The sequence below is a fragment of the Lissotriton vulgaris genome, chromosome 5, assembly GCF_964263255.1.
Source record: "Lissotriton vulgaris chromosome 5, aLisVul1.2, whole genome shotgun sequence".
NCBI classification, from domain to species: Eukaryota; Metazoa; Chordata; class Amphibia; order Caudata; family Salamandridae; genus Lissotriton; species Lissotriton vulgaris.
This window is the reverse complement of record NC_141693.1, coordinates 1,936,872,677-1,936,900,048: the sequence shown is the minus strand read 5'-3', so window position 1 is coordinate 1,936,900,048 and position 27,372 is coordinate 1,936,872,677. Positions and strand designations below refer to the sequence as shown.

At 49.3% G+C, this 27,372-nt stretch overlaps 1 protein-coding gene across 4 annotated transcripts in view; it reads left to right on the top strand.

Annotated features, from left to right (window-relative positions):
- LOC147717801 (uncharacterized) overlaps positions 1-27,372 on the top strand; it is a 139,465-nt gene that overhangs the window by 54,742 nt on the left and 57,351 nt on the right. For all 4 annotated transcript variants that reach the window (XM_086924589.1, XM_086924590.1, XM_086924587.1 and 1 more), the window contains exon 2: positions 3,528-4,615. In XM_086924589.1, the coding sequence (XP_086780715.1) occupies positions 3,542-4,615 (1,074 nt within the window). In that variant the 5' untranslated portion in view covers positions 3,528-3,541. The remainder of the gene's footprint in view (positions 1-3,527; positions 4,616-27,372) is intronic.

The following is a 27,372-nucleotide window of genomic DNA, read 5'->3' as shown; positions in this document are numbered from 1 at the left end:
GTGGCAAAATACCGTTGGGTTGTTCTTAACATATATATATTTTTATAGTGTTGGCTATTTTTTCTCTCCTTCCTCATCAGATGCCAAGCCTCATCTAGGAAGCAACCTTTGCATGTGTTGAAGTAATTGTTACTAATTTGGTGTTCCGTATTCGAGAGTTCTGTATACGCAGATGGCTACATTGGCGGTCTCCTGGCCTGCAGTTCATTTGATGGCACGATTTGGCTATATGTCACGAAAAAAAGAAGCTTTTCTGTGATCATGTAATATTCAGAGATCAGTATTTGGCACTCTATAGAGTTCTGGCTAATAATGCCTTTGTTGGATTCCAGCCTGGGGTTGGTTAAGAGCGTTCTTCTCTCGTGAGGAAACTGCTTCAGCAGACCTCTAGCTTGGTTGCTTCTTAAATTGGTTGTATCTGTTTGGCCCGATACATACTCCAGTTTCAGATCTAAAAGGACTTTATGCTCTTTGAGTGTGATTGTCTCCATAGAACTGACTGTTTTTCTCCCTACAATGTTGCCAAGTGGCTTCATGAGCTGAACTGTCTCTAATTGCGTGGAAGACTGGGGCAGGTTCAGCTCTTCTTTCAACGATGGCATATCCATAGTGGTTTGTGGGAGACCAAGCATTTATTTCCATATTATTCTTTTGAGACAGCCACAGTAGATTAGAGTGTAGTGGCGTAGAGTGCACTGGTGCTGAGTAAAGTGGTGTAGACTGGGGTGGGGTAGAATAGTGGTGCAGAGTGAAATAGAGTGGCATGGAGTGCTGTGGTGTAGAGTAGATTGTTTTTAGAGTAGAGTTCAGTGGTGTAGAATGCAGTGTAGATCATAGTGGCATAAAGTCGATTGGTCTCTGTGCAGTGGCGTAGAGTGGAGCGATGCAGTGTGTAGTGGCATAGAGTGCATTGACATAGAGTGCAGTAGAGTGGTGCAGACTAGAGTGCGGTGGTGCAGAAAAGAATGGCGGAGAGTACAGTGGCGCAGAGTAGACTGCAGTAACGAGTACAATGGTGTAGAGTCTTGCAAAGTAAAGTATAGTAGCGTAGAGTGCAGCGGTGTAGAGTAGATTGGCTTAGTCTTTTGGTGTAGAGTGCATTGGCACAGAGTAGAGTGGCACCAAGTGCAGTGGCATAGAGTAGATTTATTTAATGTTTCCTGCAAAACCAGGAATCTGGCGAGAAGTGTATAAGGTGAAAACTGTGCAGGTAATTCTGTGGATGTGAGAAGACTGTATTGTGGTGTAGCAGTAAATGGAACATATGTATGGATGATGGCAGAATCTAGATCCCATGGCATGATAGCCGAGCAGCAGAGAGACATTTGGGCCAGGAAAATGAGAATAAAGCCACTAGTGGATGTTGATTTAAAATTCAAAGGACATGACATACGGCATCATATACATAGTGAAAGATGGGTATTGTTTTTTGGGAAGAGGTTAACGGAAGGGTATTTTAGATCAAATCGTCCCTAATATATTTTTTGCAAGTAAAGAAATGAATGAATGAATTGGTTGGACCCAGTTGACACAAATTTCCTGAGGTTGGGTCTCTCTTTAAAAAAAAAAAAAATTATAAAAAGTTTGCCATAAGACTGTGTTGAAGACATCTGCTAAGTAAAGCATCCTTTAAGTTAGCAGCTTACCCATGTCACTAAGAAAGGAGATGAAAGAGGGCTGGAAAGCTTGTGTACAAGTCACACCAAAATAACATGGAAGAAATGCAAAGCTCTGCATGGTTGGTCCCAGTAGTACTTGGAATTAAGGGCAATGGGTCCCTTAGGATGCGTGTTAACCTACATGATTTACTGCCAATATATGGGCAAACAGCTATCCCCTGCCCAACAGCAAAGTTCCATTACATTATTAGCCTCTTTTTACCAAAGTCTGGTGAATAAAATCGCTCAACATTTAACTTCTCTTGTAATATAAGAGGGCACATATCCTTATAAGAGAATGTAATTTTGGCTGGTGTCTGTCATGGCTGTTTTTAAAGGAAATTGACGGAGTGACAAACATTCAAGATGATGTGTTGGCATACAGGCAGACTTTAGAAACAGATTAGTGTTCAGAATTCTTAAGGGCAAAGGTATGGAAGTGAGGAGAAGAGAATGCAAAACGAGTGAAGATGGAGGTTACCTGGGCCACCACTTCCCAAATCATGGAGACACTCCAAAGTACAGTTTGGTGAAGGCGATACTAGAAGCACATGGCTGGATAATGCATAGTTATTTAAGAGGATGTGATGTTCAATGTTGGTTTATGTTGGTTCATGTGGCATAGAAGCAGCAAATTGAATAGGATAGAGCCATATTCAAGGTGTCAAAATGTATCCCGGCAGGTTGATAGAGTGGCAGAGCAGTTAGAAGGATGCACCTTATTTCCATGCAGTACAAGAATTGACTGTACAGTGGCAAACAGTTAAGATATTAGATTTATTGGTAGTTATGGATTGTACAAGGACAGTGGTAAAAGTTGACCATGAAGTAGTCTTTGGAATGAGGGCCGTGAAGCAGTGGATTAGAGAGGACATTTAGCTGCCATCATTGGAATAGTCTGCAGAACAATTATGGCAATGCTTTCCATACATGGGTAATGAGACTCAATAGACCATGAACAATCAGGTTCGCATTTGAGTTTGGAACAAGTCGGTAATGGGCAGTTTTGGTCCATTCGTGGTTTTGGAGGTGGGCAATGCAAGCAAGTGATCCACCACTTTTCGAATTGGCTCAAAGCATTTTGTGGACTACATCCGGTGGTAGTGGAGTTCATTAAGTATGAGTTTGGTAGAGGAGTGCTTCGTAATATTTTATAACAGACAATTAGTTACAATTTGACATCATTGGAAATGGAGGGATTTTTGAGAGGTGCTGTGGTGAAGCATATTAAGACATCCCTGTACTGCTGAGAAGCAACTAACTTGTTGAGTGATTTAATAGGATTAAAGATATTCTGGGACTGATCTTCATAATGCTGTAAGCATTGTATGCAAATTATTCTCCTGCTTGTGTTCTTGTTATGCTATTCTGATCCATTTATAGTACAATTATACCCTGCTGGTGCCCCGTTAATGAAACGTCTGCATTCTCATAATACCCCTTGCACCAGTGAGACCCTGTGTACTCATTATGCCCTTCATGTTCTCTAGCAAAGTCTATGCATTATTTTAAGCCCTTCCATTGCTTTTGGTACGCCTCTCCTATGGTCTAGTTATCCAACCTCATGCTCTTGTTAGACACTTCTGTGGTCTTGTTATTCATTCCTGTGCTTTTGTTATGCTCTCTTCTTTGCTCTTGTTCTTTCCAGTGTTTTCTTGATCTAGTCTGGTTTTCCATTGTTCTCCATGCTTCGGTCCTGGCTCTTTGTTCTCTTTTTGTCCTCTTTTGTCCTCTGCTAATGACACTGTGCTTTCATTGTTCCACTCATGTTTTTGTGATCCCTACAACACTCTTCTTCATTATTTACTTGTTGACATGCTGATATTATTTTTTATCTTGCACCTAATCTCTTTGTTTTTCTCTTTTCAGTCCAGCCCCCAACAATGGAGTCCAGGGGAGAAGTTATGAACGATGTTTGCCGTATATGCGCTGTTAGACTTCAGGGCAACCAGAGGCGCTGGATCTTTGGCCATGGCGGGCGAGCCAGCTTGCAAGTGGTGCTATCACATATATTGGGCCAGACGGTGACCCGGGATGGCCGGGGTGAGTTCCTATGTAGCAAGTGCATCCATGTGCTAGAGCGAATCTACCGCTTCGACACGGTCATCTCACGAGTGGAAGCCCTTTCCCTAGAGAGACTGCAGAGACTTCTGACCGAGAAGGACAAGCTGAGCCAAGCTGTGCGCCACTATTATGGACGCCACCATGAACTGCCAGGCAGGCCAGCCTACCAAGGGCAAGATATCACTGTGGATATCGTCGGGCTGCCTCACGTTCAGTACAATATGTTACTCAATGAGGATATGGCGCTCTCAGAGTATGAGAGCTGGTCTGAACGCAATAGCAGCTGCTGCCAAGAGGGTGGCTGCCGAAGCAAGACCTGCTATAGCTGTAGTGCCTTCCGTGTGCCCGACTCAGAGTATGAGTCTGTCTGCCATGTGCCACGACAACTGCGCCGGCTCCGCCCTGATACCCTATTTCAGCTGTCCCGGGACAAGTCGCGCAGCATGCCAATGGATCTCCAGCGACCATCTCGTACTTCCTCCATGGGTGGGGGTTGCGGTAGCTATGGCGGCTCTGTCCGCTCATTGAGAGCTGGCAGCTTGGGTGGTACCATGTCTGTATCCAATATGTCACTGGACACTGCCTTAGATTTGGAAGGAGACCCTTTTGAGGAGCCTCGCTCACCTCACTCTCCACGAGGGTTGATGGAGGCAGCTGAGACGATCCGTGGCATTGAGTACCATCCAGTCACTTCACCACCTCACTCCAAGATTCCAGTGAGGGTGAGCCGAGGCTCGATGGGGAGCACGCCCACTTCGCCAAACCCTAAGATGGAGTATGATGGCACTGGAGGTCAGGCAAATGGAACATACGTGGAAAGTCCCCATCGCGTGGAGCTCTGTCCTGACTTGCTTCAGGAGCTGTCTGACGAGTACCTGAGTCTGCGCCCACAGGTGAGAGCAAGGGAACAGCCACCACTGTGCTTGTGTGTCACTGCTTTCTTTATACTTCATTTTATTGCTTTATTGGTCTGCTAGTGTTCCATGTTTCTTTGTTTTCTCCATGCTTTTTGCCCCATTTTTCTTAGTTTTCCCCTTTTTTTGGATTTTATTTCATTTTCTCACTTTGTAAATGACACTAGACTAGTAACTTTACATTTACCCATTGTGATTACACAAAGGTTTTGTTTGTTTTGATTGGATGAGTGCATAATAACTCAACAGTGAACAATAAAAGACTGCATTACCAAAATCTAAAATTGCAAATTAGGAGAATTAATCGGGTAAAAACATGTACCTGCAAAATATTTAAAGAAGTTGGGCTCCCTAGCTTTGGCACTCTCACACTTCAGACTATTTTTGCCCAGCTACTTAGTTGGTAGAACTTGAATTTTGAGACCGTTCCTTTGGAAATCTTATGTAAATCTTTCCAGGAGATTAGTGTTGATCCGTTTAAAAGTTTGCCCCAGTATTTAATGTCGGCTTGTTTCAGAGGATTAACCATAGCGTCTTTAAACAATCTGGGGTCCCTGGTGAATCCCATATCGGTGCCAATGGGCTGTAGTATGAGATATTTAGAATTGTTCTGATTTGAAGCCATAATTTAGCTGCCTCCTTTAATATCTTTAGTTTGATTTTTTTTGAAGTATTTTTGATGTCCGAACTTGAAAAGAAAATGATCTTCAACTACTCGACCTCATGTTTTACGTCTTGTCTAAGACCGAGCATGCAATGTATCCTGCAAGAAATGTTGTTATCTTACAGGGGGCTCAGAGGCCATTGGTTGGTTTCATTGTCACTCTAATTTGTTTGTTTAGCATTGGTTAGCTTCCATAGGCTTCCTTCCGCTTTGTGTGTTTTCCCCTTAAGGATAGACGCATTACTTTGGCCCTCCACTGCGCATTATGTCGGGCACTATTTTTTTTTGTTTAAGCACTCTACGAGAGTGCGCGTTTTCCAGCTGTCGCCCTCGTCTACTGCTTCCCCCTCCTTGCCGGACCCCTGTCCACCTCGCCTGCGGACCCTTAGTTGTCCCTCTGCTTGCCCCAGCCCCTCTCGATCAGTTTCCATTGTCCATCTGCTTACCCCAGACCACCCTTCGATATTGGTCTGTTTGTCCCCAGCCCCTCCTACCCTCCCGTGCCTGTGAGATCCCTCAACTGTGCCCTTGCCTGCCTCCCTCCTTATTGTCTCCCTCTTTATCCCTTAATTGCTACCCCCTCACCTTGCTGTCTCGGGGGTGGCAGTAAAAAAAAAAGAGGACATAAAATTATTTTTTCTTGATTTTTTTTTTTTTTTTTTTTTTAATCAGAGAGTTGATACCCGAAACTGTTAAACTAGAGTATATAGTTGAATAGAAATGGTAATTTATGCATATTATGTAAGCATCATTTCACAGTAGAATAATGCTTAATCATTAGACTTTTCTCCCTGATCCCATTGTGTTCCAGAGAGGAGGTCACCGGCACGATAGAAAGGCAGAGATGCCAACTGTGCCATCTCTTGAATAGATTTTAAACCCAACCTACAGAAAGTATTTCACATGTAATATTGTGGCAGAAAATCCTTCAGATATTTGGAGAAATTACAGAGGTTGGATAACAGCGTATCTGATGCTTCTAAGCCAAGTGTCTGCCCCCCACACCCTAACCACCCACACCTCCTTTCTTTTGCTCCACACCCAGCCAGGGAAGGCATTTAATATAGTTCGACAATTTAATTTGGTGTTTGCAAGTTTTAACTTACCACACCCAGTCAAAAACAAAAAAAAAACGACTGTCATATTATTCCAGGCTATGTGTAAACATTCATGTGTACACTAGATGTTATGAAAAACTTTTAAAAAGTGGTTGGAGAATTAATGAATAAATGGATTGTCTTGAGGTTGGTTGAAAGAAAACATACGATGAAAAGTCGCAGCGAGGGAAATTATATGCACTTTCATGGCAAAAGTATTGAAAGTTAAAAGCCATAATAAAATCACAAAAAAGAAAGTTAAAAAAAGACAAAAAAAATCCCCCAAAGATCCTTACTCTCAGTTGAACACAAAGAAGAAGCTCGTGGTGATGTGCCAGTCCATACATTGATTGTTGAACGAGGCCAGTTACCATGTACTGGCCTAAAGGGAACTCCGAAATCAGTGCAAATGTGTAATAAGGGAACAGAACCCTAGTTTTGGGCAGCAAAAAACGTTTGGAAGAAAGGGAAGGCGTGGTGTCATTAATCTGACATGTTAATTCAATCAAACATTTTTTTTTAAAGTGTAATAACAAACCAATGCTTTATAGAATGTCACACAATTGAATTTCGTACAACGAATGTGACAAACATTACTTTTGTGATGATGCATGTTAAATAAACGACTTAAAACTAAACGTAGTAGTAAGCAGATAACAAATGAAATACGTACATTTTGGGTAAAATAAGAATCTGTTTTGGGGTATGCTTTTATCTCACTTTCTGTTGCCAAGCTCTGAATCCCTCCGGAACTGCTTCGCAGCGCTTTCAAATACAAGTTACATTTACAGGCATTATGATGGACAATTAGCCAGTGGTTGTCATTTTAGGCACAGTAATGGTTTACTTTGAACAAATATTACAAAAGCAGCAGAGAAAGGCTAATCGGTGAATGTGAAAGAAAAAAAGATAAAGCAACCGCTAATCCAATTTGCCACCAGAGGGCACTACAAACTTAAAAACCCTGAGTGACCCTAAGGCACAGCAAATTTTTGCGAACCTCGAACATCGAAAGACTGGAAATGAATTATACGAGGATATACATTTTTAGAGCAGCATTGGCAAAGCCAATTGATCTGGTAACGGCTTCAGCCTTTTGGTTTTGCCAATGCTTTTTTGGTTGGGCCATAGTTTTTGGAAAAGCTTAGTAATTGGGGAAGCTGCTGGGCCCTCATCAATCTAAAAGACAAACCACTAAAAACAACACTCATTTCCAATGTAATAGGTCTCGCGTTTGTAAAAGTTAAAGCTATTGGCGTTATAAATGATGATGTTAATTTATTTTTTAGTTTAGAAAAAAGTTCACGCTATAATATATTATTAGACTTTGTTGGGGTGTTAAGGAGTTGGTGTTGGGAGGGTGGGGGGCTTGGGGGGGTCGGGGGGGGGGGGGGGGTGGAGGGAATGAAGCCAGGAAGAGGAGGAAGGAGGACAGCCAGTTAGGGCAGGGGTGGAGCTGTTGGACAGAACAGAACTTCCCCAGGGAGGAGATGGACTAGACCACGAGATATAGGGTGAGGTCTGAACAGCAGTTGTAAGATCTCGAAGTGCACTTTTACCCTCACTGACCGGTTTGAGAAAGGGAAAGAAGGTAGTTGGACGAACCGCACCAAAGAAAAGAAAAGAAAGGTGCAGCCGCCATTGTTGAAGATGGAGGCGGAGTGCCTCGCAGCTTAAAATTAGGTTGTGTGCCGCGGTGTAAGCGGGAGAGCTTGTCGTACCTGCACCAGTAGCTAGGAGAAAGTCAATAAAAAAAATAGTGCTCACAGACCGTTAATAAAATATATCGAGCAGCAACACATATTATAGGGGCAGTCCTCATGGGAGATTACAAAAGGAGAAAAGGCGGTATCAAAGAAGGGACTACAAAGTCTATTCACGAATCAAAAGCCACCATTTACAAAAAAAAGTAAGAGACAATTGAAAAGATGGGTGGAAAATGGGTGGAGCTTCAAGTTCATACCTGAATACAGCACGTCTCGAAGAGAGCGAGCCAGCCCTGCCTAGGCAAGACCTAAAATATATTTTTGGACATAGTAGTCCCTAGAACTTAAGGAAACTACTTTGCATGTAAATTTCATCTTTTTTGTGAAATATGCCTTCACTTATGTTCACGTTTGTTACACTGGCGTAACGCAAACTGAGAGGGGCCTCCCTGCACAGTAGGTAGAAGGGCCCCCCTCCGGGCTCAATCAGGAGCTCCCCGGCCAGAGTGCAGTGCCGAGGGGGCCCCCTGGAGCTTTGGGCCCCCCACACCGCGGGGCCTGCAGGGGCCTGTGTTACTCCCCTGGTTTGTTAATGGTTGAGGTGGACTGACCAATTGCCCCGTGCTATATGCTGTAGGGGGCCTAAGAACAATGTGAATGACACAATAAAGGACCATTGGATGGAGAGGATTGGTTGAAAGCCCCTATACGTATATTACATATTTAATTTAGAAAATGTAAAGGTATCATTTAATGGCAGACTTAACAAGCATTGGCAAAGCCAATCAACCTTGACAATGCTAGAGCTATTGGCTTTGTCAATTAAAAATTTTTTTTAAAACTATTTTGGATAATATGGCCTTTCATTTTATGGTATAGCCTGTCATTGTATAATATGTTATGGAATGGCCTTGCATGGTATGGCATGGTATGGTTTGATAAAGTACAGTGCACAAGTATCAGGTCAAGTGGCGCTCACAAACAAGCATGTGACCTCCATCAGAAATGGACAATGCACAAGTTGTGCAGGAAGTGAATTGTGGCAAATGAATCCGCACAGCATCAATATGATTCACGAAAGTCACTTTGGAAGAAACAAAAGGAAAGTTAAAATTGAAGTTGAGGAATTCTCCAACCGCTGCAGAAGCCTGTGATGCATAGTTGGCATCATTCACATGTAGGTAAATATTTTATGCAAATATCCCCCTACACGCCAACCAGACAACTCCGCTCATTAGGAGCAGGCCTCCTCGCTGTCCCCAGACACAAGAAAGCCAGAATGGGGGGGAGATCCTTTCGTTCTTTGGCGGCACATAAATGGAACTCTCTTCCCCTGAGCTTAAGATTGGAAACATTGGAGCTCATTTTCCGCAGGAAACTTAAAACATTCCTCTTTCCTAAAGAATAGCCCCGTCTTTGTCTGACTGACTGAGCAACTAGTTCTTCTGACAGCGCGGGGACACACTGACAGTGTAACCAGGCGCTATACAAACTCAGAAATAAATATCGGTCATGTATTGGCACAGTACATAGATTACACGGGCCACCTGGATGGGAATCTGCAAGATTCCCAAGGATATAAATGGCATGCATAATGGTAAAATAGTCTTTGCATAACTTGGGCACTCCGTATGTGCTTCAGTGCAGGCCTTCTTCCTTCCGATGAATTTGTAGGCCCAGTGCTCTAGTCACAAGCCACGCGGCATCCTGCGATCTGTCATGGCGCAAACAGCGGCTAGATAGAAATGCTCTCAATTGCCCATAGGACCTCATGGAATCAAAAGTAATAAAAAGACCAGCATTTGCTTGCTTCAGCTATTGTCCAGTGCCACTCACAGCCTCAAGCACTTACACACCTTGTCTTCTGGACTTTCATGTAACACCATACTGAGATACTACTCTACTACTTATAGGAGCATGCATTGCAAGAGCCCTGATTGGCGAGGACAGGGTCACTCAAAATAATGACAGACTGGTATCGTTAATCAGATTGCGAGACCGCTTTGTACGGTTGGTTTCTTAAAGGATCTATCCAATACCTTCCATCTGTTTTCCAGGAACCGTGATGCCAAGCAATCCCCCCAGGGTGCCAATACACAATAAATGAAAATCACATTAGATTAACCATGGCTACACCAAACCTCAAATATCTAGGGGCAAATCACGGCGCTATAATGGTCAATGTGGTTTCAGAAATCTCCTTGAAGGCTCACTGTGTACTTTTGGGCACATTTTTGTTTGCTATTTTATATAGGGTGAACTCGACCTAAAGTGCTGGAATGGAACTCTGTACCTGAGTACCAGATGAACATTCATTTTGAAGACGCACAGGGAGATTAAGTGATTTGCCCAGAATCACAGAATGTTGAGCCGGCGCCGAGACTTGAACCCAGTATTTTTAAAGTAGGCAGCTCTGACTGTTATGCCACACCGCTCTAGCCCTTTTGCTTTGGTGGCTAGGCTTCCGATCAAATACGTCAATGGGGCTTTCAGTTCTCCAAACACAAGCGTCCATCCAGGGCCGGACAGGCCGTAGCGGGCACCTGGCAATCCCCCGGTGCGCCGCACGGGTGGGGGCCGGTTTTGGGCCACTGGGGGCTGTTTTTGTTACAGGGCCGATTATGCAGCATAGCTTCAAAATCGTTCCTGTAACAAAATCGGCAGAAAACCGGCACTGGCAAAGAGCTCGGCAGCACCCACAACACCCCACAGGGAGAGTGGGGTGTTGTGGGGTGTTGTGGGGTTGTGGGGTGTTGGGGTGTTTCCATGCACCCCTCCGGTTTAGGGCATGTACGCCCCAAGCACCACTCACCATGAATGCATTAGTTGGGCTGGTAGGGAGTCCTTTAAGGTGCGTCGATGGAAGGATTCGCTTCTTTCAACACATCAACGGGTAAGCTACTCCTCAAGAGACACAGGGTCCCCATATAGACCTTCCGTAAACCCCACAGATCCGCTTTCCTTCATTTAGCTTCAAACCATCAGAGACCAACAGGAGGCGGAACGAGGCGGAACTACAGGAGCGAGGGTCCGGGTATTTTTATGGGTAAGAGAAAGACTGGCACCACTGAATCCTCACTACCACCCAAGGTAAAGGTTGCTGTGTCGCTCGCCCCTTTCTGTAATGGAAATATTACAGGAAAGGACTCGAATTGGGGGCAGTTTTTTTCTGGGAGCAGAGGGGAATAAAACGCTGTCTTAGCAACGTACTGGCACATGTGTGCTTGGCACCCAGGCCCCAAGTATCCTATAATAATACCTATATTCTGCCTGGATTATTTTTGGGGGCAGATTTATTTTCTTTCTAATATGAGCCACACAGAATGCCCTACACCTCCTAGCACGCTGCGCCCCTTTCCGGCCTTCGCTCTCCAGGTTGCCCACCACTGTTAGAAATGGGATCCCTGGATGGCCGGGGCTTGCGCCAAAGTCAGTCAGAGATCACCGCTCCCAAGTCAGGGCAAGGGGGCTACACGCCAAGATAACCCCTGCTCACCCTCTAGGTAACGTGGCGCAAACAGCAAGGCTAAACTCGGAGGCTATGTAGGTTAAGTATTTGCGCGCGCACCCACCAGCAACAACACCCAGGGCCCCCCACAAAAGGAAATTCACACAAGGTATATATGAAAATAGTCTTTGTATTAAAAAGAACACATTAGATAAGAACACACACTTTACAAGGTTCCAGAGGCACGGGCAGGATTTACAAGGGACTATGTACAGGGCAGGGCCAAGGGACCACTGCTAGGAATATGCACTTGATGGAATTGGCATTAGAACATATAACAACTAGGAGCTTCAAAGAACTAGCTTAGAACTCACTCTAACCAGCAGCAACATACATGAGGCACGGGATATTCAAGAGGGAAAAAATGATAAGGTACATAACGCATTTGAAGCGCCTGCAGGGGGGCAACACAGAATAACTCTCAGGAATCACATTTAACATCAGCCAATAACTTTCAACTGGCCTTTCTGGGGCTAGGACGCCCCAAAGTCTCAATGTCAGGACAGGCTGCAGGTAGCCCGGAACAAACCTACACGTGGCAGCTGCCCATGAAGTGCTGGGCAGCTGTAGGGGATAGAGCCATCGTGGGAACCTCGCAGGCTCTGAACAAATGTGCAAAGGTGAGAGCCTGCAGGGGTGGAGCCTCGCAGGCTCGAAAGACAAATGCCAATGGTGGAGCCTCTCCGGGCTCGAGAAACCACTGGGCCCCCTATGAGCCTCTCGGGGCTCTGGACTAATGTAAGGCCTTCGTTGGAGTCCCTCTCGGGGACTCTGCCTCACTCTGGGCGTCTCCGGGCCTTTTAACACACAGGGACTTGTCTGGAGGGGAGGGCCGGGCACCGGCAATGTGCCTCGACGGCCCTCCTCCCCTTCAGTCCACTCACCGGGTCTGGCGCACCGGTCTCCTCTTCTGCGCCGGCCTCCTCTTGCTCTCCGGGGCTCTCCCTCGCTCTCGGGAGCCCCCGGGGGAGGGGGTGGGGTTGGCAGCTTCTCTCAGGCAATGCAGGATCGCAGAGTAGGCTCCCGCCGCTCCCTGCTTTCTCCGGCTCCGTGGGCGGGACTCTGTACTCTCCTCGGGCCGGCAGCCAATCACGGCGCGGCCCAGGGGACGAACGTCACTAGGGAATCCCGAACCGGCAGCCAATCCCAGCACGGACCGGGGCAGGCATCACGGAAGGTCCGGGCAGCGGCGGTGAACTCTGGGGGGAATCGACAAGGAGTGGGCTCCCTCGTAAATGGGACCATAAAGGAATAAAGCGAGGTGGGCACTCGCCTGGGGTCCAGAAACCCTTGCAAAACCGTGGCAGATGCCGGGTGGGCATCGGCTGAGATAAACAGCGCTCCCAAGCGCTGTGTGCACGAAAAAGCGCTCTCAAGCGCTAGGGGTCAAGGGACAGTGCTCTCAGGCGCTAGGGCAAGCAGACAGCAACAAAGTCCTTCGGGGGATGAAGTAAAGTCCAAAGCAAAGTCCCCCAATCAGCCCAGCAAGGCAGAAGGGTTCCCCCAGAAGTCCTCCAGGCATCCATCAGGGATCCAGGGGCTGGGCAGGGCTCAGGGAGGCAAGCCTTCCCCTGAGCCCAAGCAGCAGCAGCCCCTGGTAGGATTCAAGTCAGAACAAGAACCTTTTCAGAGTGCCACAGCATCCTTTTTATACACAACATCCTTTGTCTAAAGGGGCAGGCAGGGGGGGGGACCAGCTAGAACTGGTTATGGGGGATTCTTTTCACGGGCCAGGCTAGGGACATCAGATGCACCCCAGGGGGTGGAGCCAGCATTGTGTGGGGAAAACCCAGCCTCATTCAGGACCCTCAAACCAGACAGTCAATCCACAAGCAGGCCCAGGCTCACTCCTCCCCTCACATCAGCATGCTAAACACTCCATTCACCACCGGGGCAGACCCTCCCAGACTCTTGGAGCCAGGCTCACAGCCAGCCTCAGCCAATCACACGCCAGACACAAATTACACAAATATGCCAACTTCTAAAAGTGGCGCTTCTACACTAGACACAATCATACCGCTTATACCATTGCGCAGCATTCAATCGTACGAGTTCACACATACCAGGCTCAACCCTGCACACCCCACGCATCAGGAACTACCAGGGACACATACATTCCCCATGCATTCCTATGGGAGGGCAGGCCTCTCTCACCACAAGCACTCAGAGTGGGAATCACCATCCCCAGGTTACATATAACCAGCAAAAACTTCAGGGGTGAACCTGCCAGAAGGCCCAAGTCCAACACAACCCCCTTCCAGCCAAAACGCAGGGCAGACCAATCACCACCGTGATGGACTTCCCTGCTTTGGGCGATAGAACACGGACGCGGCCCGCACTGCAGGGACACCCTCTGGTTCTATGCCACGTTGATCCATAAGACACGCACAGACTTAAAAAAAACAAAGGCCCAACCAGGCTACCCCACTGGTACTCCTTAGTTGTCCACGACTAGGACCAGGCCCTAGGCCACCCAGATACCACTGGTCCCTGCTAATCCGGAGTGGGGGGGATGGTAACCCCTGGCCCACAATAGCCATTCTCTACTCCCTTTCTCAGTGTAGTTCCAACTACCACTGCTCCTTCCACCTAGGGTCCGCACCCTCAGGCTGGCCAGAGGTCACGGGCAAGAATGCCCCACCCTACCTCTACTTCTGAGGTTCCGCGCTCTCCCTGGAGAAGCACCCTCAGAACACACTCTCCTACCAGTCTCGGAACTTCCTCCCTCCACTGGTCTACCACCTGGGAACTATTTTGTCACCGGATACACAGTAGTCAGACTTCCTCTGACCCCCTTCCAGAGTTCCGCACCCTCCCATGTAGAACAGGGTCCCTCCCCTTAAGGTGGGCCCCACCTGCTCTCAGGGCAGTACCACAACCCTCAGTCAAGAACCCTAAAGATTCCCGCTAGGCCTGTACCACCCCTTCTGGGAAACACAGGGTCTCTTTACTTAAAATGAGCCCCACCTGTGTCCACAGGGGTACCCCTAGAAGACAAAACCGGCCAGGACACTGATTACAGTTGCCCTGTCACTCAGCTCTGGGAACTCCGGCTACTGGTACTCCTTTGTACTAGGATGAGCCGCGACAACGTCAGCAGGGCTCAGTGTTCAGCTCTCCCCAAGGCAAGCCGCGATCCAATCAGCAGGGCTTCCTTGACCGGGATACAACTTAACATTCATTCGGCAGGGTAAGGAAGACACATGACGCATAAAACACATTCAGCAGTGTATGGAACACATGATGCATCAAACACATTCAGCGGTGTAAGGAAGGACACACTTATCGTTGATTCAGCAAGCTCCCCATCTCAGAGAACTTACACTCCATTATTCAGCACACTCAACATTCATCTACACACCCCCTCCCAGACTGGTGAGACAGTTTCTACTGCCCCTGATTTCTCAACCTGACCCCATGTGGCACAGGTACCATTACTCCAGGGAAGGGACAGGGACCACACACATTGAACACAATTACGCTGCCACCACTGGATCCCACCCTTCTGGTGAATCCAGAAAACACATTGCACTTAGGGGGATGATCTACCCTCCCGAGCTAGGGACACCTAACTCACAGTGTACAAGAACACATTTTCCACCGAAACAGACATTTTTAGCAACCTTTAAAAAAAACAATCCTCTCCTTTCTTTGCGACCATTTAAATGCAGAGTTTTGTAGTGAGGCCAGTTATCGCTGTGGTACTGCGCAAACACAAGTCCAGATCCCACCGCTAGCCACCAATGTTAGAAATTGGATCCCTGGATGGCCAGGGCTTGCGCCAAAGTCAGTCAGAGATCACCACTCCCAAGTCAGGGCAAAGGGGCTACACGCCAAGATAACCCCTGCTCACCCTCTAGGTAACGTGGCGCGAACAGCAAGGCTAAACTCGGAGGCTATGTAGGTTAAGTATTTGCGCGCGCACCCACCAGCAACAACATCCAGGGCCCCCCACAAAAGGAACTCCACACAAGGTATATATGAAAATAATCTTTGTATTAAAAAGAACACATTAGATAGGAACACACACTTTACAAGGTGCCAGAGGCACGGGCAGGATTTACAAGGGACTATGTACAGGGCAGGGCCAAGGGACCACTGCTAGGAATATGCACTTGATGGCCCGTTTTGTATTTGTGTAATTTTAATTTCGTTTTTCCCCTGTTTTTAGGTGCTTTGCCTGGGAACATCTTCCTGCCCTCTTACCTGCATTTAAATGAGTTAACGCACCGCCGTTTGGCGGGTCCGGGTCCCAGGGTTGGTTTGGTGGGCGCCATCTTGCCTTGGGCCATTTAGATCTTTCACGAGCGCCATCTTGGAGTGTCTTTACGCTCGGTGTGCTGATCGCCTCGCCTACTTAAGGCGGACTCGTCACCAGTAGCCTGGTCAAGGTACTGGCTTTGCTGCAGGTCTCGCTGCTGCTGCGCTGCTTATTTTAAAACTGCCCGTTTTGTATTTGTGTAATTTTAATTTCGTTTTTCCCCTGTTTTTAGGCGCTTTGCCTGGGAACATCTTCCTGCCCTCTTACCTGCATTTAAATGAGTTAACGCACCGCCGTTTGGCGGGTCCGGGTCCCGGGGTTGGTTCGGTGGGCGCCATCTTGCCTTGGGCTATTTAGATCTTTCACGAGCGCCATCTTGGAGCGTCTTTACGCTCGGTGTGCTGATCGCCTCGCCTACTTAAAGTCGTCCTCTCCCGCGCAGCAGGATCGCGCAGTGGGACGCCGTCGCTTAGCCGGAGTCGTGCCTGAGTCCTGCCCGTCTGCGCCCGTCTGCGCCCGTCTGCGCCAAGGACGCGCCGGCGCGGCGGATTTCTGGTATTTTAATTCTCAGGTTCAGCTGCACGGGATTGCGCTATGATTGTATATTCTGCCGCCACACTGCGGCTTTTAGGACGTTCTGTCCCGAGATGTATACATGCACCTTTACACCCGCTCTGTGGCCCTTATCAGTGCGCCTGTGGCCAGTGGGCAGTGGATTCTCCGGTTAAGATATGCCAGGAGGCTCTACCGGTCGCTTCGCGTAGCAACCGTCAGGCTCATGCTCATGCTCTGCGTATCCTGAGCTTTAATGCAAGGTCCCTAGTTCAACACCACCAAGCCGTTAGGGACTTGATGTGAGATGAGGCCCCTGACATCGTGGCTATCACGGAAACGTGGCTGAAGGACGATGATACGGCCATTATTATTCTGGCATTTCCCTCTGATTTCTCGGTCTTCACCCTGAATCGATCGACTAGGGGAGGGGGCATCACTCTCGCAGTGAGATGTAAATGTAAATGTATTGGCATTTATATAGCGCACTACTTACCCGTAGGGTCCCAAGGCGCTTCGACCGCTGCGAAACCCTTCCTGGCTTCCCTGAGAGATGGTCCCTTAATGAGTATCTCCAGGGTGAGACCAGGCATCTCCGACGGTCTGGTGGGGCCGTTAGTGAAGATGAGGCAAGCTAATGCCCAGAGTTGCCGAGTGTGATCGCTGATCAGAGTGGGCACCGAGGCGAGGGAATTATCGAGTCCGCTGACCCTGGTCCAGAAACCTGCCGCGCCGGGAATCGAACCCTGGTCCCGGGCCGTCCTCTGCTCTCGGGTCTGCCGCCTCTAACCAGTGAGCCACACTACTTCACTACTCTCTCTTGTTGTTGGTCTGCCCTTAACATCGCAGGCTGCGAGAGTGCTGTCTTTAAAATTTCGGTTAACCCTCAGTTTTCCCTTTTAGGGATGGTAGTTTATCGCCCTCCGGGAAGCGAGGTGGCATTTAGGGCTGCCTTCCCTGATGCTGTTAGTTCGCTGGCGGTGGGGTGTGCCAATTTTTCTATCTTGGGGGACCTTAATTTGCATTTCGAGAATCAGAATATCCCTACGGTGTGCTGTATTCTAGCCGATCTGGAGGCTCTTCAACTCCATCAAATAGTGCGGCATCCCACACATGTAGGCAGCCATACGTTAGATCCGTTCTTTACGAACTTGACAGAGGCCACAGTTACGGCCGTAACCCCGCTCGGCTGGACGGACCACTCTTTAGTGGCCATTGATGTCCCCGTGCCGGGATTTTCTCCTTCTGCTCCCGCAAGGTTGGTCTCCACACGGCATTGGAGTAAATTGAGACTTGAGGACCTACCTAGAGCCCTCGCAGCGGCGCCGTTGGGACCTCTTTAATGTAGATGCAGGCTACGATCGGTTCTGCTCTTGGATCACTAAGGCACTTGACTCCCTGATTCCCATCTCGACCAGGAAAATTAGTTCCCGGGAGTCAAGCCCTTGGTATAATAGTGCATTACGTGCACTCAAGGGCAGTTGTAGGCGAGCAGAGAGGGAATGGCGGAAGGTGTACGACAGCGGGAAGAAGGTCATCTACCTCGCTGCCGTTAAAACTTACCATCGTGCTATATGCCGGGCCTGGGCAGCTTTCTACGCTGCGGAGTTCGGCAATAGCCCTAATCCATCAAAAACCATCTTCAAAGTGGTAAAGGACCTTGTGGCAAAGCAGGCCTCGGCAACAACAACTAGCTCCACGGCGCATTGTGAGGCCCTTGCCCTGTTCTTTTTAGAAAAAGTTCAGAACATCTACTTAACATTCCCTGATACTAGGCCACCGGCAGGTGCTCTATGTAACATCTCTGGAGATTCTCTGCTGCATGTGTTGCCCCCGTTGACATCTGAGGGATTTGACATCTTGGCTCAGCAGGTGAAATCCGGGTCGCCCGCCGATCCGCTCAAGCCAGCCCTTTTTAGAGACCAGCTGTTTATGGGTCGTACTTCAGTACTCTCCCTGATTAACATCTCGCTGGCCTCGGGTACGGTTCCAGCAAGTTGGAAGCGGGCTGTGGTTTCTCCTATTTTAAAGAAACCCTCCTTGGACCCGGAAAAGCCGGAAAGCTATCAGCCTATTGCCCTGCTCCCCTGGCCGACCAAAGTCGTGGAGGCCCATGTGAACAAAGTTCTTTCCGACCACCTTACTCGAGCTAACATCCTTGACCCCACCCAGAACGGGTTCCGTGCTGGACACAGCACGGAGACCGCCCTTCTCACCATGGCTGAACATCTTCGCACAGTGATGGATGCAGGACAGACGGCGGCGCTTGTTTTATTAGATCTAAGCGCCGCCTTTGATACGGTCTCTCATCCTATCCTGTTGCATCGCCTGGAGGAGATAGGAGTGGGGGGGATCCGCCCTCCAGTGGTTCCGGTCCTTCCTTGATGGTCGCTTCTTCAGCGTTGCGGTGCCACCGTTCCAGTCCAAGTTCCATCCTCTGAAACAGGGAGTGCCGCAGGGATCCTCGCTGAGCCCCACGTTGTTTAATCTATACGTGAGACCGCTGGCTGAGGTTGTCAGGCAGTGGGGTATGACCATGGTGTCATATGCCGATGACACCCAGCTAGCGGTTACGATCAGCGGGGATGTGGACCAGGATGCCCCCAGGTTTCAGAGTGGACTTAGGGCGGTGGCAAGCTGGATGAAGGCCAACTGTCTCCAGCTCAACGCGAAGAAAACCGAGATCATGATCGTCGGTAGAAGGGCGGATCTCTGGGGGGATAGGTGGTGGCCTTCGGAGCTTGGGTCGGCCCCTCTTCCGGTGACGGAATTGAAAAACTTGGGAGTGTGGATGGATCCCACTCTCAGTTTTGTGGGGCACACGAAGAAAACGGCTGCCTGCTGCTTTGGAATCCTCCGGGCCCTGCGTCCGGTCCTGAAGTTCTTCGACCCCCGCACCCGGCAGCTAGTAATACAGGCGACTGTTATATCGCGCCTGGATTATGCCAGCTCTCTCCTGGCGGGTGCTAACCTGGCCGAAGTCACCCGCCTTCAGCGCGTGCAGAACGCCGCTGCCAGAGCAATTGTTGGTCTTTCCAGATCCTGCCCTGTTTCCAGTACTTTGAAAGTGTTGCACTGGTTGCCAGTCAGGGCCAGAATTCAATTCAAGGTACTGTGTTTAGCCTTCAAGATTCTAAATGGTACGGCTCCTCAAATACTTATGGACCTCCTGTTCTGGTATGTCCCACTCTGCATCGGAGATCTCTGGGCCAAGCTCTCACTATCACTCCCAGATACAAGCTGTGCCGTGTTGGTGGTCGTTCCTTCCGGGTCAAAGCAGCCGAACTGTGGAACTCCCTTCCGGTGGAGATTCAGTTGTTGGAGGATCTTCCAATCCAGATGTTTTTTCAGCCATTCCTCCGGCGTATAACATTTTCCGGCAGGATAGAGTGAAGAGAAGGGGTGGGGGAGTGGCGGTTGTGGTGAAGAAGAGCGTTTCCTGCTCAGTGCTTCCCCTGAATTCCATTGGGAACGCTGAGTCGCTCGCCTTCACGCTCAGACTGTCCCCGGGCCAGGCTCTGAAGGGGTTGCTGGTTTACAGACCACCAGGCCCTGTGGGTTCCTTCCTGGAAGATCTGCAGACAGCTGTCTCAGAGTTGGCGCTTACCACTCAGCATTGTGTCATGGCCGGTGATTTCAACTTCCACCTTGACGTGGCGGACGACCCGGACGCGGCCAAATTGCTGGATATTACATCTCCGCTGGGTCTTATACCGTTCGTGTCCGGGCCAACACATGAGAAGGGCCACACCCTGGATCAGGTGTTTTCGTCTGTCCCGATTACGGAGGTGGATACTTTGCCGGTGCTCTGGACCGATCACAGGTTGATCAGATTTTCGGTGCTGGAGAGCGCGCAGCTGGACAACAGCGCCTCTACCTTGTCTAGACCGGCCTCAAGAGCGTTGCACAGAGTGACACCTGACATGCTCGAGCAGGCGCTTCTGGATCACCCTTGCCATCTCTCAGGTGATTTGGAAAGCTACACCGAGACTCTGCAGCTACGGCTCACTGACAGGCTGGATGATCTTGCCCCTAAGGCAGCCCCCCGGTCTACGGCGGCACGGCAATCTGCACCGTGGTTTACGGAGGCGCTTCGTGTGGCTCGCAGCCAATGTAAGGTGGCCGAGAGGGCCTGGCGCCTTCTGTATGATGGGGAGGCTAAACTCGCCTATAGGGCGGCGGTGAAGGCCTACCATCGGGACATTTTGGGAGCGAAGAGGGAATATCTGGCTAGGAGGATCGAGGCATCTGCAAACTCCTGTAAGGAGATCTTCACCATTGTGAAGGAGTTTACAACCCCTAGCTCCCATTCACCCCCATTGGTTTCTTCGGATACGTGGGCATGTGATCTTGCCAGGTTCTTTACCAATAAGATTAAGGCAATTCAGGCCTCCTTTGTGGAGGGACCGGAGGATGGAAGCGGCGTCACCGAGGCGGGTTGCGGGCCTCCGCACACACCTGTGGCGGTGTTGTCTGATTTTCCTGCTGTTCCCAGCGATGTGTCCAGGCTGTTGTTGGCCAATCTCAAATCTGGCTCGCCACTGGACCCCTGCCCCGCCAAATTTTTGGCTGGGGTGGCGGCGGTGGTGAACCCGCTGGTCAACCCCATTCTCAATGCCTCCTTGAGGGAGGGGAGGGTCCCTAGCTCTTGGAAAAGAGCGATGGTGACCCCCCTCATAAAAAAACGGGTCTTGACGCTGAGGCTCTGGCCAATTATAGGCCAATTTCACTCCTTCCGGCTCTAGCAAAGATCACGGAAAAACACGTCCACGGCGTCCTGTCGAGCTTTTTGGAAGCTAACAATCTGCTCCACCCATCCCAATCCGGTTTCCGTCCTAATTTTAGTACGGAAACGGCTTTGCTGGAGGTCACTGAGATCATCAGGGAGACCTTGGATGTCGGCGGTAGGGCTATGCTGGTCATGTTAGACCTATCGGCGGCTTTCGACACCGTCCCCCATAAGGCGCTTTTAGCTAGGATTTATGACATCGGCCTTAGGGGGACGGTGCTCAGGTGGTTCACATCTTTCCTTGAAGGCCGCCGCGAGACGGTCTGGGTTTCCCAGAGTTCTGCCGAGATGCCGCCACTGGGAGTTGGGGTTCCACAGGGCTCTGTGTTGAGCCCCACGCTGTTTAACATCTTTATGTCCCCTTTGGCGGCCTTGGTGGAGGCATACGGGGCTCAGATCGTCTCCTACGCCGACGATACGCAACTCCTCTTCACATGCGGGAAAGACCAGGAGTTTGATGGAGAGAGAATTCGGGACTGTCTTGCACTGGTCTTCGACTGGTTCCAGCGGAACAGTCTGAGTGCCAACTCAAGTAAGTCCGAGGTTCTATTCTTTGGTTGCGTCGATGATCCAGAGTGGCAGCAATGGTGGCCGTCCGACATGAGTCCTCCTGCACAGTCCTCCTCGGTGGCTAAAAATCTGGGTGTCAAGCTGGACAACCAGCTGTCGCTGAGAACACATATTCTTGGTCTGGCTGGCACCTGCTATGGAATCTTGAAAATGCTCCGTAAATTCCTGCCCCTGCTGTCTGAGGAGCACAGGCGGATTACTGTGCAGGCTCTTGTTGGCTCAAGGTTAGACTATGCCAATGCCCTCTTTCTTGGCCTTCCTGATTACCTGGTTCAGCGTTTACAGGTGGTGCAGAACTCCGCCGCCCGGGCGATTTTTGGCCTGCGTAGACTAGCCCGAGCCTCCGGGCTGCTACAGGCTTTACACTGGCTGCCCATCCGGAAGCGGATTCAGTTCAAATCCCTGACATTGATACACAAAGCCCTGTTTGGATCAGGGGCTGGATATCTGCGGCGGAGACTGGCTTTCTATCGACCAGTCCGCTCCTTGCGCTCGGAATCCCTTTATAAAGCGGTGGTCCCGCGGGTGAGGAAGGCCCGCGCGGGAGGGCGTTCTTTCAGCTACAAAACTCCCCAGCTGTGGAATTCGCTTCCTCTCTCGCTCCGTAGCACTGCCAATCTGCTCCAGTTCAGGAAGAGCCTGAAGACATGGCTTTTTAATCTTTAGGCTGGTTCTAATGTTTCTTTTTTTTTCTGTTTCCTCTTTCTTTTTCGCTGTGTTGTGTTATTTTTACTCTGAGTTGCAGGTGGAAAGCGCCGGGACACTCCTTTCGAGTAGCTGTGCACTATACAAAAGCTTCATAACATAACATAACATAACATCTTTTTTCTTTTCGTAAGGCTATTAAAACTTTCTTATTTTAACCTGGTTCCTTCTTTTTAGCTGTTGTGTTTCTTGTGGCTGTTGCGTGTTACCTTGCCATGCGCCAGGACGCCCCTTAGCTGGGGCAGCTGTGCGCAGTACAAATCCACGTAACATAACATAACATGGAATTGGCATTAGAACATATAACAACTGGGAGCTTCATAGAACTAGCTTAGAACTCACTCTAACCAGCAGCAACATACATGAGGCACGGGATATTCAAGAGGGAAAAATGATAAGGTACATAATGCATTCGAAGCACCTGCAGGGGGGCAACACAGAATAACTCTCAGGAATCACATTTAACATCGGCCAATAACTTTCAACAGGCCAACTGGCCTTTCTCGGGCTTACTTCGCCCCAAAGTCTCAATGTCAGGACAGGCTGCAGGTAGCCCGGAACAAACCTACACGTGGCAGCTGCCCACGAAGTGCTGGGCAGCTGTAGGGGATAGGGCCATCGTGGGAACCTCACAGGTTCTGAACAAATGTGCAAAGGTGAGAGCCTTTCCGGCTCGAGTACAACGATGCAGAGGTGGAGCCTCGCAGGCTCGAAAGACAAATGCCAATGGTGGAGCCTCTCCGGGCTCGAGAAACCAGTGGGCCGCCTATGAGCCTCTCGGGGCTCTGGACTAATGTGGGGCCTTCGTTGGAGTCCCTCTCGGGGGACTCTGCCTCACTCGGGGCCCATCCGGGCCTTTTAACACACAGGGACTCGTCTGGAGGGGAGGGCCGGGCACCGGCAATGTGCCCCGACGGCCCTCCTCCCCTTCAGTCCACTCACCGGGTCTGGCGCGCCGGTCTCCTCTTCTGCGCCGGCCTCCTCTCGCTCTCTGGGGCTCTCCCTCGCTCTCGGGAGCCCCGGGAGGGGGGAGGGGGGGTGGTCGGCAGCTTCTCTCAGGCAATATAGGAGCGCGGTGTAGGCTCCTGCCGCTCCCTGCTTTCTCGGGCTCCGTGGGTGGGACTCTGTACTCTCCTCGGGCCGGCAGCCAATCACGGCGCGGCCCTGGGAACGAACGTCACTAGGGAATCCCGGGCCGGCAGTCAATCCCAGCGCGGCCCGGGGCAGGCATCACGGGAGGTCTGGGCAGCGGCGGTGAACTCGGGGGGGGGGGGGGGGGGGGGGGTGGAAGGGAGGGGGGAAATCAACAAGGAGTGGGCTCCCTCGTAAATGGAACCATAAAGGAATAAAGCGAGGTGGGCACTCGCCTGGGGTCCAGAAACCCTCGCAAAACTGGGGCAGATGCCGGGTGGGCACCGGCTGAGATAAACAGCGCTCCCAAGCGCTGTGTGCACGAAAAATGTGCTCTTAAGCGCTAGGGGTCAAGGAACAGCGCTCTCTGGCGCTAAGGCAAGCAGACCGCAACAAAGTCCTTCGGGGGATGCAATACAATCCAAAGCAAAGTCCCCTAATCAGCCCAGCAAGGCAGAAGGGTTCCCCCAGAAGTCCTCCAGGCATCCATCAGGGATCCATGGGCTGGGCAGGGCTCAGGGAGGCAAGCCTTCCCCTGAGCCCAAGCAGCAGCAGCCCCTGGTAGGATTCAAGTCAGAACAAGAACCTTTTCAGAGTGTCACAGCACACTTTTTATACACAACATCCTTTGTCTAAAGGGGCAGGCAGGGGGTGAACCAGCTAGAACTGGTTATGGGGGATTCCTATCACTGGCCAGGCTAGGGACATCAGATGCACCCCAGGGGGTGGAGCCATCATTGTGTGGGGAAAACCCAGCCTCATTCAGGACCCTCAAACCAGACAGTCAATCCACAAGCAGGCCCAGGCTCACTCCTCCCCTTACATCAGCATGCTAAACACCCCATTCACCACCGGGGCAGACCCTCCCAGACTCTTGGAGCCAGGCTCACCAGCCTGCCTCAGCCAATCACACGCCAGACACACATTCCACAAATATGCCAACTTCTAAAAGTGGCGCTTCTGCACTAGACAGAATCATACCGCATATACCATTGCGCAGCATTCAATCTCACGAGTTCGCACAAACCAGACTCGACCCTGCACACCCCACGCATCAGGAACTACCAGGGACACATACATTCCCCATGCACTCCTATGGGAGGGCAGGCCTCTCTCACCACACGCACTCAGAGTGGGAATCACCATCCCCAGGTTACATATAACAAGCAAAAACTTCAGGGGTGAACCTGCCAGAAGGGCCAAGTCCAACAACCCCCTTATGAGTTCTGTTGTCTCTTTCCTTGTTTACGATCTGCAACTCCCTCTATTGTACTTTGCTGCCACCCTGCGGGCAGGCTTCAACCACAGAGAGAAGAGGTACCCTCATAAATCCACGTATTGCCTTCATTTGCCCCCGCCCTCCTAGGCACCTCCCAGCTTGTCATGGCGCATTAAAGCGACCTGAGGTTGCCTGAAGGGCAATTGGAAAAGCAGTCGAACCTATACTAATTGTAGATTCCCACTTGCTCTTCGAGTCAATTACGGCCTGTGCCCTAAAATCTTGTGCAGTGTATATGGACTGCTCCCTTTAATCAAACAAGTGTACACTAATTCTTTACCAACCCACTAATGTGTACTCCTCCCCGCTCCTGAGGCAGTTTACCTACGATGGCCGTGCCCAGGGGCAGGTTTTCGCGCCTTCTTGCCTTTGTTGCACGCTGTTGTGTATACAAGAAAAAGGCCCGCACGTAGCCGAGCCACTTCAAACACGATCACACCTATGAGAGTAAAAGCGCGCATGGCTCCCACGTCATGCCTGCAGGATCAGAAACTCATTAGCAAGCATTTGCAATGCAGTTGGTCTCGCATTCACGCGGGTTTGAGATATTGGCATCGTAAATTACAATGACTTTTATTTATGTTTTGGTTTTTAAAACCTAAATAGAAGGCATTGTCATTTACAATACTAATAGCTTAAACTCTCGCAAATGCGAGACCTATTGCATTGCAATAAGGGACCTTCTCTACCCCTTGTGATGTGAGTTACATATGATCCGAGCTATAAACCATAACAAAGCGCTCCAACACCTTTCGCTCTGTGATTACACTGTCGTGGCTCGGGAGGAAGAGTGGGGTGGGGGGGGGGTGCTTTTTCCTGCTCTCTCCATGATTTGAGTGTGCAGTGTGACATTGCGTAATGTCATTGCTATGGCATAAAAAACACTCAAACTGTAGTAGGGGGCCTGGCTTCATCTCCTGGTGCAGGGCGGGCTGTACTTTATGGCACCCGTGGAGGGAGGGATGATCTCGGCTAAGCTCTGGCCTCGTGCAGTGCCCCTGATATTATTAGTGAGCAAGAGGCGTTGAGGTGGTATTGGTGGTGGTGGTGGTATTGGTGGTACTGGTACTACTGGTACTGCTGGTGGAGATGCTGGTAGTGGTGGTGATACTGGTAGTGGTGGTACTGGTGGTGGTACTGGTGGTAGTACTAGTGGTAGTGGTGGTACTTGTACTGGTGGTATTGGTGGTAATGGTATTGGTGGTGGGAATCACAACTACAGATGATTCTTAATCTTAGCATTTCACCATATATTAAGCTGTTAATGACATGACAGGTAAAACTATTGGCACTCCACCATCAGGCCTATGGGGACAGGCTATTCCTACCCTGCCCAGAGTCTCAAGATGGCTGCCAGCACTTCCTGGTTGAAGTGTTGGGAGCCAATCAGATCTCACCAAGAGATCTGTGAGATCCATGGAGGATATGCGATACATTTTTCTTTAATCTTTTTTCTTTATTAACTCCAAAACCACTGAATGGAATTACAGCAAATGACAAAAAGGGCCTTTTCTGGACTAAGTACTAGCTTTCTGCCAACTTTGGTGTAATTTCGTTCAGCGGTTCGAGCTGTAGCCATGTTCTAAATCCCTATAAGAAATTGCATGGGGAAAACACATTTTGGACTCTCCCTTTTTCTCGGGCACATGCTTGCCGAATCACACTGAAACTTTTAATCCAGCTGAAATGACTGGCAAACGACTTTTAAAAGTTTGTGAATATTCGTAAAACAGCACCAAAGTTACAGGCAAAAGAAAAAATGCTTTTCCTATGGTAAGTAGGTCCTAACTATAACTTCCTACTGGTTATCGCCAGTAGGTATTATACATGTGTGTGTGTGTGTATATATATATATATATATATATATATATATATATATATATATATATATATATATATATATATATATATATATATATATATATATATATATGTGTGTGGGGGGGTGTGTTTGTGTATATATAGATTTATATATAGGTGTTTGTGTGTATATAATAAAGCTTAAAGGAACAGAAAACTGTGAAATTGACTAGTTATAGTTATCTCAAGTAACTTTCACTCGTGCGCTAAAGTTGATACTATTCATGCCCCCGCCATGGACAGTGTTGTCATCAATGATTTAATTTCATTTTGGATGTCATTAGCAATGTTATTAATGAAGTCATATATCATGTCACGAGTGATGTCATATGTGAGGACCTGAGATGCGAGTGCATGGCGAGGGCGTGAGTTATAGTTCACCTTTGATAGTTGATATTGAGATGCAGTCAGGACTCAAATGCAGTAAATCATTCCCAATCTGCATTCGGCGAATTCCCAGTAGTTCCACCCTTGCACCCAGGTGTAGAGGATAACCGCGCCCAGATGGAAAATAACTGCAGTTGGACACGTTGAACTCAGATGCAGGGCAGTATATTTTGCAGTCTGTACCCAGATGTAAATTGGATGCACCCAGGTGCAGCATAAATGCAACA